General features: G+C 44.6%; 1 protein-coding gene across 1 annotated transcript in view; it reads left to right on the top strand.

Moving 5' to 3' along the window:
• The first annotated feature begins 2,530 nt into the window (after window positions 1-2,530).
• Window positions 2,531-20,380, top strand: part of LOC149198886 (uncharacterized) — a 35,456-nt gene continuing 17,606 nt past the window's right edge. Inside the window, exon 1 of the mRNA XM_089400396.1 lies at window positions 2,531-3,394. Within this exon, the coding sequence (XP_089256522.1) occupies window positions 2,531-3,394 (864 nt within the window). The remainder of the gene's footprint in view (window positions 3,395-20,380) is intronic.

The raw sequence follows: 20,380 nt of genomic DNA, 5'->3' as shown, positions 1-20,380 counted from the left end.
CAAAGATCGCATTTAAAATCTAGCACAAATAGTCTAGAGCTTGTAAAAGGAACAAAATTATTGTCATTGCTTTTCTACATTTCGCTACATTTTTTCCATCTCAGTGCTGCACTTTCATCCCAACATGCTGTGAATCCACAGAGAGGCATTTTCCTTATTTCTTGTTTCCAATTTGCCTTTTCACTATGAGAGCCTCTGTGTGAAAATAATTTCCTTAGTTTAAAGACTTTAACTAATATTTTTTCCATTAAAAAAATTATGCTCAAAGGTGTTTAGAGTTCGAATGTTCTAGTGTTGAGTTTCTAGTTTTTGCGTTGCGACTGTCCCTAGTTTTCTCTTTTTCCAACAACTACGAAATTTTGGGTCATATAGGGTTTTCCTGAGGAAGTATGGTGTTGTGTTTCTTGGTAAAGTTGTTGGATTGTGTTTTAAAGATATTGTCATAAGATTTAAAATCCATAACACCTCTATTATTTCTCAAGTAATTTGTTCATAAACTCAAACTATCCATTGCTGCAAAAGTGAAATGATGACAACATTAGAAGACAATAACCACAAAGGGGGAGACATTGTGCATTTTGAACCACATGACATCACAACCACTAATTCAAATCCAGCCATTAAGATGGACTTTGAACAAGAAGGGTGCATGAGATTCTGTGAGAGAATTCAAGGATAACATTTGCAATTGACAAAGGAATTTACTAGGGATTTTGATGGTGTACAAGAAAAAGTGCGAAGCATGAATCTTCTTGTCTCATCTCAATCAATAGCTGATGCTACTGAGATACCTTTGAGTGGAGAGGAATTGTTCAAGGGATGGGGTTTGATTTGGTTTCTTTCAAAGGATTCTTCAAGCCAAAACATATGAAAGGGTATGGTTCATATGTTCCCAAGAGCTATTTACAAGATCATCATGACAAAATGTTGGAGGTCATCCAAAGGTACTTCACATGTGAGGGGGGATTCAATATGGTGTATCAATATCACATTAGGCTCCTATTTCACTTTACTAGCAAGAATCCTTTGGTTCTTTCCTATTGTCTATTTAGGATTTTCTATAAAATGGCTAACAGGGTTCAAACTAAAGGATGTCAAGTTGAGGCAAGTTTGTTCCATATCTCATTAACTAAATTGTTGGTAACGAAGGAGCTTGAGAAGAAAGGGAATTCATAGGAGTTCTTGGTTTCTTCAAGATGGCAACTCAATCTTGAAACAATCAAAGGACCAAGAAATACACTCCCTCAGTTGTGATTAAAGAAGCTTCACTTGCAAAAAAAATTGTTGCGTTTGTGCTCTGCTGGTAGCGCGTCGGCCCTAGGACGATCCCTGCTGCGCATCAACGCGATCTGGGCCTTGGCCCTGCCATGGCCCCCTCGGATCAGCCTCAAGAGGACCTTGATCCACAAAGAGCTTTCTCGGATCTGGTTAAATCTCTCCCTCCCCAGCAACCCAAGCCAGCAATTTCAAAATTTGTTAAAAAGCTTGACATTCTTCAGGAAGTTCTGCTGCCTCCAACCCTTCCTCGCATGGCAGCGATTTCTCTTGCAAAAAAGGTCTTATAGGTCAGTTCACAGGCCTCTGGCCTTCGCTAAGAATAGTTCAGAAATGGGTCGAACGAAATTGGTCGGACAAGATCTCAGGGAAGATTTCGATCAGTTTTTGTGGAAGAGGGTATTACACATTCCATTTCGAAACCAAAGCAGACAAGGATCTGATATTTAGAAACGGACCATATTTCATGGATTCCAAGGGTCTTTACCTCAACAGATGGACCCCAGACTTCGATCCAGAACTGGATATTCCCAATGCTGTGCCAGTTTGGGTCCGTCTCCCTCACTTACCTCTCCATTGCTGGGGAGATGAGTCGGTGCGAGCCATAGGGAATGCTGTCGGAAAATACATCGACCGTAGCGAGCCCAAGGACAACATGCAAGCCTGTGCTAGGATATGTGTTGAAGTGGACCTTGGTCGATGAATACCGGAAGCAATAAAGTTAAAAGTGGACAACTGGAGTCATATTCAGCAGCTGGACTACGAGCAGATACCGTTCAAATGCAAGGTATGTCACGAGTACGAGAATTTCGCTAATAGATGTACTAAAACTGTAAATATAGAGACTAAAGAACAAGATGGACAATGGGAACCTGTAAGAAAAAAGAAATCAGCTCCCCCTCTTAAGCCATCCAAGGATTCTGGCAATCCTGGTCCATCTGTCCAGTGCCCCTTCTCCCCGTCCTCCAATCCCTCTGAAACCCTGCCCCCCGATCATCCCCTCCCCTCCTCTTCCAATCCTTTTTTGATCCTTTCCATAGATGACTCCGCCCCTGATATCCCCTCTTCTGAGCCCCCTCTTTCTCTTCAACCTTAGACCATCTCTTCTCAACCCTCCCTTGAGCCCCTCTCTTCAAGGATTACGAGAAGTTCTTCTAAAGAACATGGACCATCCAGTGACTCGTTCAAAAAAATAGGCCCTGGCAGAAAAACCGCTAAACAACATAGGGATGAGAATGCACAAAAGGACATAGCAATGGGAACGCAAACTCCAATAGAATCCTTTATCCATGGACATGAAGAGAAAGAGATAAGTGGTAAAGACCAAGAGAAGCGAGCACCTCTCCGCACGCCAAATAGCATTGATGGGGAAAGCAGTCCAAATATTATAGTTGCAGGTGATCTTAACCTAATATTGCATGCAAATGAAAAAAGGGGAGGCACTTTTACTACAGATCCATTTAGAGATCACCTAGAGGCCATCATCCAGGACGACGATTTAGTGGATATCATTCCAAAAAATCACAGATATACCTGGAGCAATCGCAGAATTGGCAGCAGCAATATAATGGAAAGATTAGACAGATTTTTAGTTAATATATCGCTCCTCTCAAATTTTTCTGTAGGATACTCTAATGTTCTCAGCACATCTGCTTCTGATCACTATCCTATCACCTTAACTCTGGAAAGCCACTGTCCTCTTGGACCCATTTCGTTCAAATTCAGTCCTCTTTGGAACCAGATACCTGCGGCCAGAGAAATTGTTAAGGAAACGTGGATCCAACATGTGGAAGGCTCGCCAAGTTTCATTTGGGAAATGAAATTAAAAAGAACCAAGAAGGCTTTAAAAGACTGGGCCAAAGAGAGTTACCAAGAACCAGAGGAGAACAGAAAGAGAGTTAAAAATGAACTAGAAGATGTGCAGGCAAGAATTGAAGAACATGGATTAACACACCAAAGCAAAGAGCAAGAAAGTGAATTATACGAACAGCTGAGCAGAATAAATAGGGAAGAAGAAATCAAATGGTGCATAAAATCCAGACAATTATGGCTCCAAGAGGGAGATAAAAACACTGCTTACTTTCACAAGCAGGCCACAACTCGGAATCTCATAAATAATGTAAATACAATCCTCGATAGTGAAGGAAATCGATATAGTACTCAAGAGGCTATAAAGTGTTATCACTCAGGTTGTCCCTGAAGGTTAAGAAAGGGATACGGCCGAGGTAACACAAACCAACTTTGGACTGTAGGTTCTAGCCAACCTGCAATAAGAGAGGGCTCTCTCTTTTAGATTTAACTTTGTTTGAAAGGATCTTAGGCTAGGTCTTGGGTTTAGGGGGTTCTTTGTTTTGTTTTGGCGGGAAAATTGATCCTTCAGGTGGAGAGGCAGTGTATACTCTAAGTTTCTCGAACCATTGGGCGTGGAGTCAAGGAGGAGAAATGCTGTTATATTTCTTTAATCACAGTGAGGGAAGATGGAGCCAGATAGCCGAGGTCGAAACAACTTTCAGGTTTTATGGACAGAAGAGGTGTGAAGCAATGAGAGGCAGTTAAGAATCTCTCAATCGACTTAACAGAGGAGATGACAGAGCGCTACCTAGGGGCAGTTAAGAATCCCTAGGTAATTGGCAAACACAGGTAAATTGGGGTAAATATGAGCCGGGAGGAATTCATATTCATAACCAATTCATTGAGATGAAAACACAGAGAAATAGTAGAAATTGAGCATAGAGAGTGTTTAAACTTATTCTAGGCTATTCTTTCTTCCTGCTATTTAGATAATGGTAAACACATAAACAGAGATAAGAGACACTTATTGCTTCAGGCCGCAGCGCAGGAATTCCATCTTCAACTCTTCAAAAAATTCATCAACAATAGACAGTTCGTTCTCCGAGCTTTTGAGCAATCTTTGATTATGGAAGAACTCAGATGTACAATGCGAGTCTCTAATGAAATTCTCAATTGACCAACCCTTAAAACTATACAGAGGGTGGTATATATAGGGCAAAGTTTTCTATCTACTACTTTTATTACATCTTGACCTAATCAGGTCATAAAACACCATTTATTGACCTAACTCTATCTGGAATTAAATGCAAAAAATCTCTAGAGCGGCACTGAGGGTCACCGTATCAGAAATGGGTGAATGATGTAGTCCTTGGTGGCTTGGTGTCGTGTCTTCTGAAATAAATGTGCATGGGTTCCTGTTCCTCGAAGCCTGCCTGCATTTAAGTTTTAGCTGTGATTTGAGTGCAGGGATGGGCTTTAGCTTATCGATTTGATTTTCTGGCAGCTTCATCAATGTTTAGGTGCCTCGAGCCCCTAAAAAATCATGACTGATTCTTTCTGGCGTCCTTTCTTCCACTGATACTCTCTGACAAAATCTAGGCTGCTGATCTGCTGTGCTGCGTGTCTAATCACCAGTAAATGGCCGTTTTTCGGCCTCTGTATCATCTGGAATTGTCTTGTGATCATTTTGGTATGCTCTGTGAGGAAAACGGATCATTTCTGCGCCTTTTCGGGCTTCCTGGGGCTGCATGGAGCGAAGATTCCCTAAAGATTCTCCATTTTGGCCCAAAAAATCCTGCGATGAGCGATTTGCGCAAATCGCTCATCAAAAACTGCCTCAGAATTCGATTCCGGGGCTCCGAAGTGCGATTTTCGCGCCTCTGCGTCCAAAAAAGGCTGATGACGTCAGCATGGCGAAGTGGCGGGATGACGTCAGCATGACGTCATCACGTACGATCGATGACGTGGCAGGTACGGTGGCGGGACACGTGGCAGTGACGTCGCAGGAGGCCACGCAGGCGGGTGACTCATCGGGTGACTGTACAAGGGGGTGACGTGGGCTGTTGACTGTGCAGGGGGTGACGTGGGCTGGTGACATCACCGAGCAGGGCGGTAAGCGGTATGTGGCGCACTGCTTATGGGGGATGGCGGTTTCGGAGGGAGGGGCTCCGCCACAGCCCGGCGCTTGACGCGTGGTGGGAGTACGGCGGTGAAACCGCCAGACTCCTGGACGTTAAAGGCCGGGCGTGTCGGGGATAAGGATGCCTGCCAGCCGTAGATCTGTGGGGCTGTGGATCGGACGGCTGGCGGCGGACGCGACGGGATAGGGGGTTAACGGGCGGGAATATTCGCAAGAATATTCCAATTTTAATATGCGCGGCGGATGGGTAAGGACTTAGGGAAAATGGGTTTACGGGGTTTTTTACAGCGGTGGGGTGAAATTTTACAAGGGGAAGGGTGAAATCATGGGTTTTTTGGGGGTTTTTGGGGTTAAGGGAGAGGTTACTAGCTGACCAGATGTCAAACTAGTTCCTCAATGACACGGATGGGCTAAAAACAGTCCCAGATGGACTGTGATTTCCCTGACTTAGTAGAATTATGGCTATAGTGCCAGGGATGGGATATTTACATAGGGGGATTTATATACATGTTGTTAATAGGGGAAGGGAAAATTGTTAGGGAGTTATATAATAAGGGTGATGAGAAAAAGAGAGATGTTAGTGAACTCCAGCCTGAGTACCTCCAACTGAAAAAACTGCCTCAAACCAAAAATGGATTGCCTAATCAAAATTGGAACACAGCAGTGGCCCTTAGACCAGCCTACTCTTATGGATACTTTTTGGCCATCTGTAGCAAATATGGAGCATTGCAGCATGCATAGCACGACATATTTGGCATGTAAAACTATCGATCATGAAAGATGATTAACCTGCTGCAGTAGGAGGCTAACATAAAGAAGGCAGCTTCTAAACACTACAAGGACCTGCTAACCGAGGATAAAGGAATAGAAGACTATGCCAACTTGCTCCAGCACATGCCCAAAGGAGTTACAAAGGAAATGAATGACAACATCAACAAAGAAATTGAAGAAGAAGAAATTAAAAGAGAAATCTGGTCTCTGCACCCTGATAAAGCACCAGGGCCTGACGGTTTTCCCATTTGTTTCTATAGGGAATACTAGAATGTGATAAAAAAAGACCTGTCAAAGATGATTCAATGGGTTCAAAGAAAAAGGAAGATTGGAGGATTCACCAACTCTACCTTCTTAGCCCTCATCCCCAAAGAAAACCGACCTTCTTCTTTCTCTAGATTCAGACCCATATCCCTTTGCAATTCTTCATACAAAATCCCAACCAAAATCTTAGCCACAACATTAAAACCCCTTCTACCCACCTTGATATCTGAAAATCAAGGAGGCTTTTTGCCGAACAGACATATCACTGACTCCATCCTTCTGGTCCAAGAAGCCATTCATTCAAGTCTATCCAGAAAAGAAAAAGGATTTGTCTTAAAGCTTGATCTGGCGAATGCCTTCGATGGAGTAAGGCATTCCTTCTTATTTGTTGTGCTTACAAAGATGGGCTTCGAAACTTCCTTCATTAATCTTATTGCAGCATGCATATCCGGTCCCTTGATCTCCCCCTTGATCAATGGTAGATCAGGTGAAGCTTTCCAATCCTCCCGGGGTCTTAGACAGGGATGTCCTCTTTCTCCCTATCTCTTCATTCTCATGGCAGAATCCTTCAGTCAAGCTCTGGATCACAACAGGAGAGTTGGACTCATAACTGGTATCAATTATGGGATTGGAGTTAAAAATATTAACCACTCTCAGTTCGTTGATGATACCCTGTTAATAGGAGGCGCCTCCACCACAATTGCAAAAAGGTTCAAGAAATTACTAGATCAATTTATGGAGTACTCGGGAGGATTGGTAAATCAGCTCAAAAGTTGTATCTATGGATGGAATATGACAAATCAAACTATTCACAGAATTGCCAAAATTTTCGGGGTTCCCTGCAAAATTGATTGGACCCATTTTTCATACTTGGGCATGCCAGTCAGTTTGGGACCTTTGAAAGCTGAAACTTGGAACAGGATCATAGACAAAGTAAAGAGGAAAGTGCAGCAATGGGGAACAATTTGGCTCAATCCTGCGGGTAGACTCATCCTTCTTAAGTCAGGTATCACCTCCTTACCTCTTTATCGTTTCCTTTATATCAGGCACCTACCATCTTTCATCATAAATTGGAAGTTTCCCTTCACCAATTCCTATGGCAAGGGGGAAAGAGCAACAAAAGCAAGTTCAATTTAGTCAACTGGAAGCAGGTTATACAAACTCAAGAAAGAGGAGGACTTGGCATTAGAGCACCAAAATTCTTGAATTTGGCTTTTGGTGTGAAAATTGTTTGGAGGATAATAACAGGGCCCCCAATGTGGTGGAAAAGAGTGTTGGAGATCAAATATCTAAGCTTTCCCAGGCAGCAGCTTCTTGATTCCAATATTCCCAATAGAGATTCTACCAAAATCTGGAGGTTATGTAAACAGTCTCTTCCTATGATGATCCAGAACATTTCGAAAGTCCCAGGGGGAGGAGATAGCATAAACTTTGGGGTTGACAAAATATTGGGACATCAACCTCTGAGTACGCACAAAGAAGCCAATCCAATCATCAAGTTTCTTAACGAGAAAGGTATTTATAAACTAGCCCAAATCTCCAGCTGGGATCCTCATTCCCGTGCCTGGATAGGCTGGACCTTCCCTGAAATTCCAAATGCATTAGAGCCCAGTCTCAGTTGCCTAAAGGCCTTCCTTCACAACAAAGCCCCTATTAAAGAAAATGAAGCAGACGGTTTTTGTTGGGACTCTTCTGGGACAGAATATACAGTCAAAGCAGGCCATCAACAAATATGCAGCAACACCTTTCAATTTAATATATGGCCACATTGGAAAATAGTTTGGTGAACAGAATCTCTTCCAAAAATAAAATTCTTCATATGGCTTCTGCTGAAAGGAAAAATTTTAACAGCAGAAAATTTAAAAAGAAGGGGTATCAATGGACCCTCCAGATGTCCCAACTGCTACAAAGCTGAATAGACGATGTATCATTTATTCATAGAATGCCCATTTTCTGCCGATTGCTGGAGAAAGATGTCTTTCATTGGAGCTATAAACTGGGACCCTCAGAACACCATAGCTGAGACAATATACAAGTGGAGGAAAATTTGTCCATGGAAAGAAAAAAGAAGTCACTTGGTGAAGAGAGTATGGAACGCTCTTCCTCACACCTTGTTGTGGCGAATCTGGCTTGCCAGGAACAAAAAAAAATTCAAGATAAGAGTACAAATATTCGAACTACATGCAGCAAAGCTAAAACTCTTTCCTTGGAAACTATCTCAAACAACACCACAGGTAAAATCGATGCTACACAGTACAGTGTTGAGGAGTGAGACATAATTAGTTACATCTTGGACAGGCAGCGCAAAGTATCAGAAGGCAACAAGACAGAAGTTCAGAACAAAGAAGAAATTAGATCATGGAAAATCAGACTAAAAGAGCAGGACTTTGCCAATTGGATTCAAAAGAGTAACTGCTACTCCTTGTTTTTTGACGGGGCATCCAAATCGAACCCTGGGATAGCTGGAGCAGGGGGACTGATCACAAACCCCAAAGGGGAATGCATCCTTCATTACGAGTGGAGTCTTGGGGAGGTCTCGAACAACAGAGCTGAAGCTCTGGCTCTGTTCCAAGGTCTAACACAGTTGGGAAAAATTGGAATAAGGAAAGCACAGGTATTTAGGGACTCCTCAATCGTAATCCGATTAATGGCGCAGCAGCAAAACTCCCCCAACATTCTGCTCCAACAAATAAATAGATGAAACAATATACTTCATCATATGATGGAAGACATCAAATATTTCCATATTCTTCAAAATATTAACAAAAAGGTGGATGAACATGCCAACAACGTGTGTGGAAGACCCGCTGGCACCTTCAGATGCAACTCGAGGGAATCGATTCAATACCTGCCATGATCTCAATGGAAATCTCCAACATCAAGGTTAAATCCAGTGTCAGGCCTGATATCTGTCCTTTTTATTGGGCTGGCAACTGGACTGTCATCAGTATAGGGATAATACAAGGATACGAAGACCGTAGAAGAAACAACAACTGGGTTAATCTAATCATGCCCGCCGGCCCCAGATCTATATTTCAGATACTCCCGGATCTTTCTCAGATCTGCCAGCAGTCCCTCCTCCAGCTTCCCATGACTAGTCGTATCTTCTCCTACCTATTTTCTTCCTAGCCCTCCTCTATAATTAACACCCTCTTCCCCTTCTCTCGCACTATCTTCTTCTGTCTCGTGACTCCTACTCTTTCCCGCTGTAAGCTTCTCTTGTCTCTAGGTTCTTGCAGAAAGATCTATCACTGCACCTATATCAATCTCTGCGCTTGCTTGGTTTTGGATCTCTGGAGCGTCGCGAGCAGGTGTTCCTCTCAGCTGAACTGGACCTCTATTGTGCTTAACATCCCAAGCGCCCAAAAGTTTGTATCTCTGTATTTTTCTTCCGCTTGTTGTGTATTCAGGTTCCTTCTAATCTTAATCCCCGCTATCTTTTCTATCCCCCTCACCATGTTTGATTACTGCGCTATAAGCATTCTTCTCTCCTCTACCTGTATTCTCATTCCCATATCAATCCCAATGGACCAAAGTGAATACTGTCTGCACTGTGAAGACTTGCAAGCAGAACTCGAAGAAGTCAGAGCCCAGTAGCGCATTCTGGAGAACCAACAAAGGAACCTAGAGACAAGGCTTGAAGACCAGAACCGCATTCTGAATGAGAAATACAGGGCTGAAATAGATCTGTTTTTGCACAGGGTATCTTCATTGCATGAACAGTTTCCTCATTTATCAAATCGTTGCAGCCACACAGAAGAATCAATCTCAATTCTGCAATTCGTGATGGACAAACGAAACAAAGAGGCACCTAGCTCCTCAAGTGCCAAACAACTTGAAGTGGACCCAAATCCGGAGGAGTCTACTGCAAGACAAATCAGCCATATCGAAATCGACTAAAATGGTCTTTAAATGTAAATTTTGGTTATCTCAGTATGTAAGAATCTATAGCAGCCTAGGCAGTTTTAGAATCATAACAAGTAGAAAAAGGGTCATAGAGAGAGCCTCATTTTGTAACTCTACTGACCCAGGCTGCCACCGGCATTTATTGTATCTCTGGAGATCTGACTCCCCTATCTTATTTCAGACCTTAATATAGCAACCAACTTTGTTAAAAAAAAAAAAGAAGCTTCACTTGCAGCAGTAAGCTCATTCATGAAACCTTTGACTAAAAGAAAACTAGTTGGTAAGAAAAGTGCTAAGAAGCTACAATTTTCCCCTGAGGTAGAGAAGGTGACATCCCTTGAGGTAGAAAGGGTGGTAAGGGTGCTGAGAACTAGAGTTGCACCTAACAGAGTACCTATGGCTCCTCCATCATCACCAATTCAAGTCATGGAATCCGAGAGCACACAAAGAGAAGTGGAAATTGATGAGAAGGACCAAAAAATTGGGGAGTTACAAAATCAGTTGGATAGGCCCATGTGACAATAGATTACTTGCAGAAGGAGAATAGGGAGCTTAAGCATAAAGTGTCTCAAGAGACTATCTAGCCCATAAGAGGAGATTCACCAAAGGAGACATTGGCACATAATTCCAAAGGAAAAGGTCAAATGGTCATTGATGTCCAGTAGCTAAAGGAGCTAGTTGAGCATTCTAGATGACCTAGGACTAGGTTTTCTGCTAAGATACATATGTAGGAAAAGTAGATAGTTCAGCCTATGGTTTGTGATGAACAAGAGGAATTTGAGAAGCTACTAGAACAACTTGAAGGGATACAATATCAATTGGATCAACTTGTAGAGAAATATCATAGGGACAAGTGGGCCTTGTTTAGAGAAGTAGAGGTTGTTTTACTAGTACTTGATAAAGCTAAGTATAAACTGAAGTGGAACTTGCCTCTGCATAGCCAAGTAAATAATTTATATGTACAAAAATTAGTCCTCAAAAGAAGACTCAAGTTGGTGAAAAGAAGTCTCAATGAAGTCAAAGAAGCTTGAAGGAAGAGGAAGAGAGGTAAGTTGGACTTATGTACAAAGGCTAGTACTAAGGTGGATCTCCAGTAGGGAACCTCAACCCACCTTTGAAACCTTGTTTTTGGCTAGGAGATTAAAAAAGTAAAATTTTGATAACAGTAACAAAACCACAGTGAAGGGCTTATTGTGCTTTCCATATAAACTTTTTGACAAGTATGGGATAGTGAAGTTGAAAGGTTGTTGCTGTCATAAGGGAGTTTTCTACATATTCCAACACTCATTTTGGTGTTTCCAACATTTCCTATTAAGGGAAAGTCACCATGTGTTTTAGTTTTGGAGTGTTGGAAATAATACTGAGAGGGGGGGTGAATCAGTATTATCAGATCAATCAAACCTTTTCAATGCTCAGAAACATATACGCTACTTCAGTTAAGTAAAACAGCGTGTACACGCTACTGTGACTAAATAAAACAGCGTATAAGCAGAAAACTCATAACTTAGTTAGCTTATTCTTTAGTTAAGTTCATCAGGACATTATTCAGCACATTAACAGTAAGCAGATGCAGTATAACAGAACGTATCAAAAGTCACACACATGAACACCAAGATATAAGGTGGAAACCCAATGTGGGTGAAAACCACCTGCTGCAAGTTATCTCTATCTTTCTTTAAGAAACTTCAGTTTACAATCTTTTGTACTGGTGCAGCCTTATACCAGTACGCAGGCTACAACCTGCAGAAGGCTACAACCTTCTCTCGTTCTCCAAACTTCCTTGGAAGGGAGCTGTTGAGAAGGTAAATCCCCTCTACGGATAGAGGCGATCCCTACTAGCCCAACAGGGGTCTAGCAACAATCACACAATGCTGCCACGCATGTTCCTAGTTACAATTAGACAAGAAGTAAAGAGCACCTACTTGGATTCCTGCGCTGTCGTTTGTCGAGGGGATGTTCCCCTTGCTCCTTCGCTTCAGCTGGTCATAGTCTTCCGCGATCCCCGCGAACGGACACCTGCACACACGAAGGGAAAGCAAACGCAAGCGTGAAATCTAGTAAAAGTAACTATATGCCAGTCAGAAAAGACATAATTCACATTTATCCATTGCATAAACAAACGAGAATGGAACAATAATAGCAGTCATCTATTATTAATCAGAATAGAGAAGAGTACAACCAAATGTTCTGACGTCGATAAACTTCTCAGGAGGGATCAGTCAGCATGTATCTCAAGCATTCACCTTTGAGGATAGTTCTCCCAAGACAAACTAGTCTCTCTCTCTCACACAAATGTCACAAACAAACTTCCCAAAGCAATCAATCACTTCCACTCCTAACACACCACACCTATAGCAGCAATCTGAGCACTACAAGCTCTTGTATAATCCAAGCTGAGTCTAGCTATTTTCTAACTAGCTGCTCATGGTAATGGTGGAAGTTTATATAGGAGAAGGAGTCTCCTAAAAAGGTGGAAGGATGAGCTTATCTTCAAGGGGAGTAGTTGCAAAAGGTCGAACAGACATGCCATAGAAGGGAGTCGACATTCACAAAGCTAACAACCAAGCCTGGAGAGATCTGGAAAGCTGGTTGTTTGAACAAATTCGCCCAAACTGGATCAGCGCGGATTATATGGAGACTGCCGCGCTGTCAGCACATGACAACAACTGAACAAGCCATGTCAGCGCGGAAGGACACGTGAAAGCCGCGCTGTGCGTCATCGCGGAAAAGTGATGTTCTTCCGCGATGGCAGCGCACGAAATAGACTGTGGGGCGCTGGTCATCGCGGTTATTTTAGGAACAGACGCGCTGATGCACAAAACTTTGGAAAAATGGGTTTTTAGCCAGTTCAGGGAGCAAACATTTAGTGATTGTGACTTCTGGACACAGCAGGGTGACTGACAGGAAGGCAGTGATAAATTACCGTGTAACAGATGCCCCCTAAAGCATGAAGACCGAGAGAGTGGGAGGGGTGAAATGCTTTACAACACACGCCGAACTGGAACACCACCAGGAAGTACCGAAAAATCTCTGACAATCATGTACACGCAGTCTAGGTATGGGCGCAGCCATCCAAAAGACATGCAAGACTGGTCTATGGTATGGATGCAGCCACCCAGCTAAAGAGACCATAATAAAGACAAGGTATGGTCGCAGCCATCCATGAAGACTCAGGTATGGGCGCAGCCATCCATCGATGAGTCATGTAATGATTATCCACAAAATCGCAGCCTGGACCACAGTGAGCAAGGATCCAGGGTCTTGCGCTCCATCTCGACCCGAACAGAGTACAGGTCCACACATGTGAATACAGGGGTTGGAGTCGAACATGTATGAACATCGCCTGATTACCGGTCAATGATGAGAACCGTTAACAGACGCGAGAGGTACCACCAATAATGACAATGGCCCTCAAGGTACTATAGGTACAATCCGTAGCGTGTGAATCAATGAGTTGGTGTCGAACACCCACGGAATCATTCGATCGTAGGTCAATGATGTAAACCTTGCGTCGAACACGAGGAACCTGCCATTGAGGCATGCAGGCTCCAAGGCACCTGGAAGGAGTCTCTAAGTCACTTTCTCGGATAATGAGTTGAAGTCGACGAGAAGTGGCCTTGATCGAAGGTGGGCCATAATGTTTCCCACATCAGTGACACGAGACAGAGGTATAATAATTTGTGATGAGATAGCGAACGAGGTTGCTTTGTGGCAGAGGACAACTTCTCTTGAACACATAACGGCACTATAACGGATTTGGCAGTACTTGACATCAAATGAGCAGTGGGTAAGATGATGATGGCAATAAACAGATGAGAGGTCAAATAGGATGTCCCAAACCCATGGAGGTTAGTGAAAACGAGATGAGATGACCCCACCCAGACACGAAACAGCGGAGTGCCGTGTTCAAGAGCGACGTACTGCCGAGACGACTGTAATCAAAGTTCCATTTTCCCCACCTTTGCAGGAAGGTACCCCGATTATTTTTGGACGACAAGCTTGACGGGGGTAACATATGCCTGATGTGTGTCATGTTGACAATATCCGATGTCATTGAGTGTTTAACGAGCCTGACAAAGGAAAAACTCGGCTTCTTTTCTTGTTTCGAGAGTCTGAAAAGAACGCGGAAAAGGAGGCTCCAGGGGGGTCCTTTTTCGTACAGTTGTGTCTCTCGAGCCCGAAAAAGTATAAAACTGTGCTCGAAAGAACCACCCGGTCATTACAACCGAGGAGTACTTTTCATAAATAGTGTCGCCGACCGGAAAAAGTAAAAAAGTGGTCGAAGACACGTCGTTTTAGAGCCAATATCGAGTGCGAAACGACAAGCACCCGGCGATCTTTTTGGTTGAACGGTCGGAAAAAGAGCTTAAAAACGACCGCCTTTCGTTCCCTTTAACGAGCTGAAAGGGAGCTCGGCCATCTTCTCTTGTTTAACGTCGGAGAAGAGCTTAGAGACGACACTTTGGGAATCACATGAATCGTGGACTGTCATGACCAAGCTGCGATACCTGTACCTGCACAAGGGCACTACCCGCATAAATCCATTCGATATACGTAAAAAACATATTGAAACATGCATGAAAACAGAACCAAGGCTAGCTTTATGGCTAAAATGGTAAAAACCCAAAAAATATGGTAATTTAGGAGTTTTTACTATAAATAGGGGGGGGTAATAAGTCATTTTTACCATTTCACTATTTGGAGTGCGAAGAACGTGGAGAAACCAAAAAGTTGACGGAGCGATTTCCAGCCCATCCGGAGACCATTTTCAGATCTGCTTCTTCCAGGTAGGTTCCCACTCCTTTGCCCTGCATTCTGGTTCATTTTAGGAGTTTTTTAACGGTCGAATAGGCCCAATTGGGCATTTTTTATTTGCATGGGTGCGCCCTCGGTCAGCGCGGAAATTGCCCACGGGGTCGCGCTGATCGAAAAATAGGCAATGTAACCAACTTCGGGTCAGCGCGGAAAAGGTGTGTTCTTCCGCGCTGACCTCGCATTTTTAACAAAGAGCTGCCATTGTCAGCGCGGCTGTTTCTAAAACAATCGCGCTGGCGCGGAAAAATTTTGTTTTTTTGAAAATGAACGTGAATTTTTACCTGGAAGCACTTCTGATCGGTTTTATTGTTCATGCAGGACATCATGGCTTTTCAATGGCAAGAGAGAGTTCACGATGTGGAGGATGTGGCTGCTTGGGGAGACGTAAATTGTTGCAACGCCATGCGGGCGTGTGGATTCATGAAATTCTTCCTGACGCCGCGTCTGAGGGCCCAACATGATTTGCTGGAGCTGCTGATCAGGGCATGGAACCCGGTGGACCAAAAATTCACCATCCGCGGTCACGACATCGAGTTCGATCATATGGACATCTTCTTCTTGACTGGGCTGTCGCGCCGAGGTGGGAGGCCCATCTTAGAGGGGCAACGACCTAGCGGTGGTACCCTGGATGACTTAATGGCTGAGGTTTGCCCAGGGGCAGTAAAGACGCGGAGTGGGAAGTGCTCGATCCCCACAGTGAGAGACATAGTGTTGCGCACCATCCTGTTCATGGTGACCCGGGCAGCGGGCAGCATGGCGAACCATGAGGCATCCAAGACTCATCTCCTACTAGCCCTCGAGTGTCTCGAGCCTACCGTGTTCGACTGGTGCACTGCAGTGTGCAACAATATGAAAAGGCAGTTGAGCAACTGCCGTCGCGGAGAGACGAAGCAGTTCGGGTATGGATCGATCCTGGTCCCGCTTATTCTGGAGCGAGTACCAGCCATGCGGCTGCAGTCTATGGCTGTAGATGCCCCCAGAGATCCTCGAGAGACGAGGGCCACTCGATGGGCTCGGATTATGCCACGTGGGGGTGGCGGCCGACCACATAGCTGGGGGGTATATTTCAGAGACTGGTTGGACCAACAGGAGATCTTCGTACAGGATTGGCCATATGCAGGGATGGATTTCCGCAATGATCCTGACTTGGTGCTGCCTCCGGGTGAACAGTGGGATGATGCAGGTATGACACTTTTTGTCTTTTTGAGTTTTGTATATTTTTTTTTTATTATGTACATGTCCTAATAAATGTCTTGTCACGCAGATGTAGGGCCTACTAGACCGATTGGCCTGGCTGTCACGGCACGGAGAGAGGGCCCAGGAGCCGGAGCTTTGGCCTTAGCCCCTCCAGAGGCCAACACGCCAGAGGTTGTGGCTCGCAACCTTGAGGGGTTGCTGGAGGGGGTACCGGATTTCCAGGGGGTTGAGGAGGTCCCTGTGGAGCATCAGATCCACACAGTGGGTGTGGAACCCAGAGTGCACCGCCTTCTGAGGCGGGTAGCACGAGCGGCTGTGTACTACAGAGAGCACCACCCAGCCGATTAGTCACCTAGGTTTTATTTCCACTGTTTATTTTGAGACATTATGACTCGGATGTACTGAGATTTTGGGACACGTACTTCTATTTTTGAGCGCCTCGGTGCGCCACACGATATATATATATATACATACCGGTTTTTGGATGAGTCGTTGTTACATGTGATGATGTATTATCTTGTGTTATGGGTTTGTTCAGTACAATTTGTGATCTTATGTATGGATTTGCATGACACTCGACTCATGGATTTTATATGTTTAATGCACACGTGCAAACTATGCTTGGAATGACTTATTTACATATGCTTATGGTCTTACTATGGTGTTCTTTCCTTCTTTGTATGATGTTTATCTGTTTCGCAAATGTCTGTCTAATACACGATTTGCCAATGCATCAGTCAACGTATTTAATCGTCTTGGAATATGCTGATAAGTAATGAAATCAAAACTCCGTTCTAACAATCTCACACGTAGGTATAACCTTAATATGCGCTGGTCTCTGACGGAATATTGCCTGTTTAGTTGATGGACCACCAACTGGGAGTCCAGGTTTACCACTAGCTCTCGGATGCCGAGGTCAACTGCTTCGGCGAGTAATTCTATTACAGCACTGTACTCGGCAACGTTGTTAGTGGTATGACCTAGGCACACACCCTGCAGGCTTATCAACTCCCCGTGAGGATCGTAGATCACCCACGCTGCCGAAGACAAATTACGAGTACTACGGCAGGCACCATCAGCGAAACCAACATAAGGAGTACGAGACATCTGCGCAGGAAAGAGAAAGCATAATAAGGGGCAAAAACACGCCTTCACACCAAAGCAAAAGAAACTCATGCAATAAAAACTCAAAACACACGTATATACAAAGTGACTGTGAGCAGTTATGCATAGTACTTCTTCAGATAGAGCCCATTTCGGGGCTTGTCAAGAGGATTCCCTTCATAATCAATCAACTCATATGCGCCCTTTTGTAAAACACGTTTCACGATGTAGGGGCCTAACCACATGGATTCGAGTTTTCCTGCCCCCAGCTTATCCTTAGCTTGATCGTAGAGCAGTACTAAATCTCCCTCAACAAAGGAACGAGGATGAATATTCTGATCGAAGTGAGCCTTGACTCTCTTCTTCTGCGCTTCAATAGCCAGAGAGGCCAAACGACGAGTCTCGTCTAACCGTTCTAGGTAAAGAAGTCGTTCCTCCACCGAAGTGGTGTTGGGAAGCAACTCGACAGCTAATTTTAATGAAGGAATTTCACATTCGACGGGAAGGGTAGCCTCCAGTCCATAGACCAGTTGAAACGGGGTGAAACCGGTGGCATCCTTCACAGAAGTCCGGTAGGCCCACAAGGCTGGGAAAAGCATTAGATGCCAGTTCGACTTGTGCGTATTGACGGTGCGTTGAAGCATGGTGATCAAAACTTTGTTCACAGCTTCAACTTGACCGTTAGATTGAGGATAGTAGGGTGACGAACTATCTTGACGCAAGCCTAACTGGTTTGTTAACTCTGTCATCATATGATTTCGGAAATGCTTTCCATGATCTGTAACGATAGCCTGAGGGACTCCGAAGCGAGTGATGATATGATTGAATAGAAACTGCGCCGCTGTGTGACCGTCTTCGTTTAATGTAGGCATTGCTTCGGCCCACTTGGTGAAATAATCCACGGCAACGATAATGTACCCATGCCCCCCGGCCGAACGAGGGTTACAGGACGTATAATCGATGCCCCATTTGGCAAATGGACCTACGGTTACCACAGGGTGCAGTGGTGCAACAGGTGCACGCATCTTCCGGTGGTAAACCTGGCATTCATGGCATGCGCGTACAGCAAGGATACAATCCTTGAATATAGAGGGCCAAAAATAACCAGCGCGGAGGATCTTTTGAGCGGTAGCGTATCCGGACATGTGGCCACCACAAGCGCCGGAGTGGCAGTCATTCATGACTCGCTCAGCTTCCTCGAGAGTTAAGCATCGGCGAAGAAGGGAATCGACGCCGAGGCGGTACAGGGTGTCGCCCAAAATGCGATACGGTTGAGCCTGATGACGGATCCGTCGTCGGGCTTCTTTTGATGTATTAGGGCGAAACGAAGACGTTTGTAAATATACAATGATGTCTCCGTACCATGGGTCGAGAGTGCTGATGAGAAAGAGTGTTTCATCCGGAATTCGCTCCTCTAAATGAGATGGTGCAGATTGAGATGGTAAGGAACAGAGCAGTTCAGCAAAGACCAGGGATTTCTTGGACTTGGCGGCAGTAAATTCCAAGTCGAACTCTTGGAGGATTACGATCCACTTCGAGTATTTGCCCCCCAGCAACTGACGTGATAAAATATAGGTCATGGGGTTGCAGTCAGAGATCACGGTCGTTGTGCGCAACAGGATGTAATGACGGAAACGTTGGACGGCACATACAGCAGCCAATGCCAACTTTTCGACATATGCATAGCGAGTCTCCGTATCAAGGAGGTTGCGACTAAGATAGTATACAACGTGCTCTGAGCCATCGTCATCATCTTGCACTAAAACCATGCCGATGGTGGTATCGGCGGCGGCCAGATAAAGGGTGTAGTCACGGTGGTAATTTGGAGGTCTTAGGAGCGGAGCTGAGACCAGAAGGTCTTTAAGATGCTCAAAAGATTGCTGAGCGATAGCGTCCCAATGAAAGGGCGTGTCTCGCTTTAGTAATCGCGTGAAACCCTTGGCCACCTCGGCATAATTTGGGATGAATCGTCTGAGAAAATTGGCTTTTCCCTGCAAGCTTTGTAATTGCTGTAGAGTGGCAGGGGGAGGAAGATTCACAATGGCCTCGACTTTAAGGGGATCCAAGCGGATGCCTTCTCGGGAGACGATAAACCCGAGTAGTCGGCCAGATTCCACGCAGAAGACACACTTATGCGGATTGAGTCGAATACGGTAGTGTCGACAGCGAAGGAAGATTTCGCGTAAATGAGATGGATGGTCTTGACGTTTAGCTGAATGAGCGGGTAGATCATCCAGGTAAGGTTGTACGATGTTTCGGATATCATGAAAAGCATACGACATCGCACGCTGGAAAGTGGCACCGGCATTTTTAAGACCGAAAGGTAGCTTCTTGTAAGCGAAGGTGCCCCAAGGACAAATGAAAGCGGTCTTGTGCTGGTCTGCGGGGGCTATGTTGATCTGGTTGTAACCAGAAAAGCCGTCCATGAACGAATAAATTTCGCTTCCTGCGCAATCATCGATAAGCTGATCAATAAAGGGCGTAGGAAAGTTATCTTTTGGACAGGCGCGATTGATATCGCGATAGTCAACACAAACCCGAATAGTGCCCTGTTTTTTATTGACAGGAACTATATTAGATACCCATTCCGTGAGGGGAATGGCATAAATGAAACCAGCTCGAAAAAGCTTTTCAACTTCGGCCTTGATGGCTGCAGCCTTTCGAGGGTGCACCGGGCGTAAACGCTGACGAACAGGCTTAGCCCCAGGATAGGTAGGGATTTCGTGCTCCACGATACTGGGGTCAATGCCGGGCATTTCTTCGTAAGACCATGCGAAAACATCACGAAATTCACGAAATAGATCTGTGTAGATTTGAATTTCCTCGGGAGTACATGTGACTCCAATATGAATATTTTCGACAACTCCTGTTTTGACAGAGATGTCGATAGCCAAAGTTTGTGTAATGTTACCCATGTTCCCTTCCGAGGACACTTGATATAACTGGATAGGTGTTTGGAGAGGGATATGTGGGAGACATGAAGCAAACTTTCCGAGACACGTGGCCATTTCCGAATAAGGAGGGAGGAACGAAGAGCGATGGTGGTGATCAAACCAAGGGAGCTCTTCGGGAGACATAGTCTCGATAATAGCCTCGTCGGATGGGAATGATTCTTTC

The sequence above is a fragment of the Pinus tabuliformis genome, chromosome 2_1, assembly GCF_031772625.1.
Source record: "Pinus tabuliformis cultivar Carrire ecotype Pingquan chromosome 2_1, CPIR1, whole genome shotgun sequence".
Taxonomy (NCBI): Eukaryota; Viridiplantae; Streptophyta; class Pinopsida; order Pinales; family Pinaceae; genus Pinus; species Pinus tabuliformis.
Note: the sequence above shows the minus strand (reverse complement) of the source record. Positions and strands in the feature narration are given on the sequence as shown.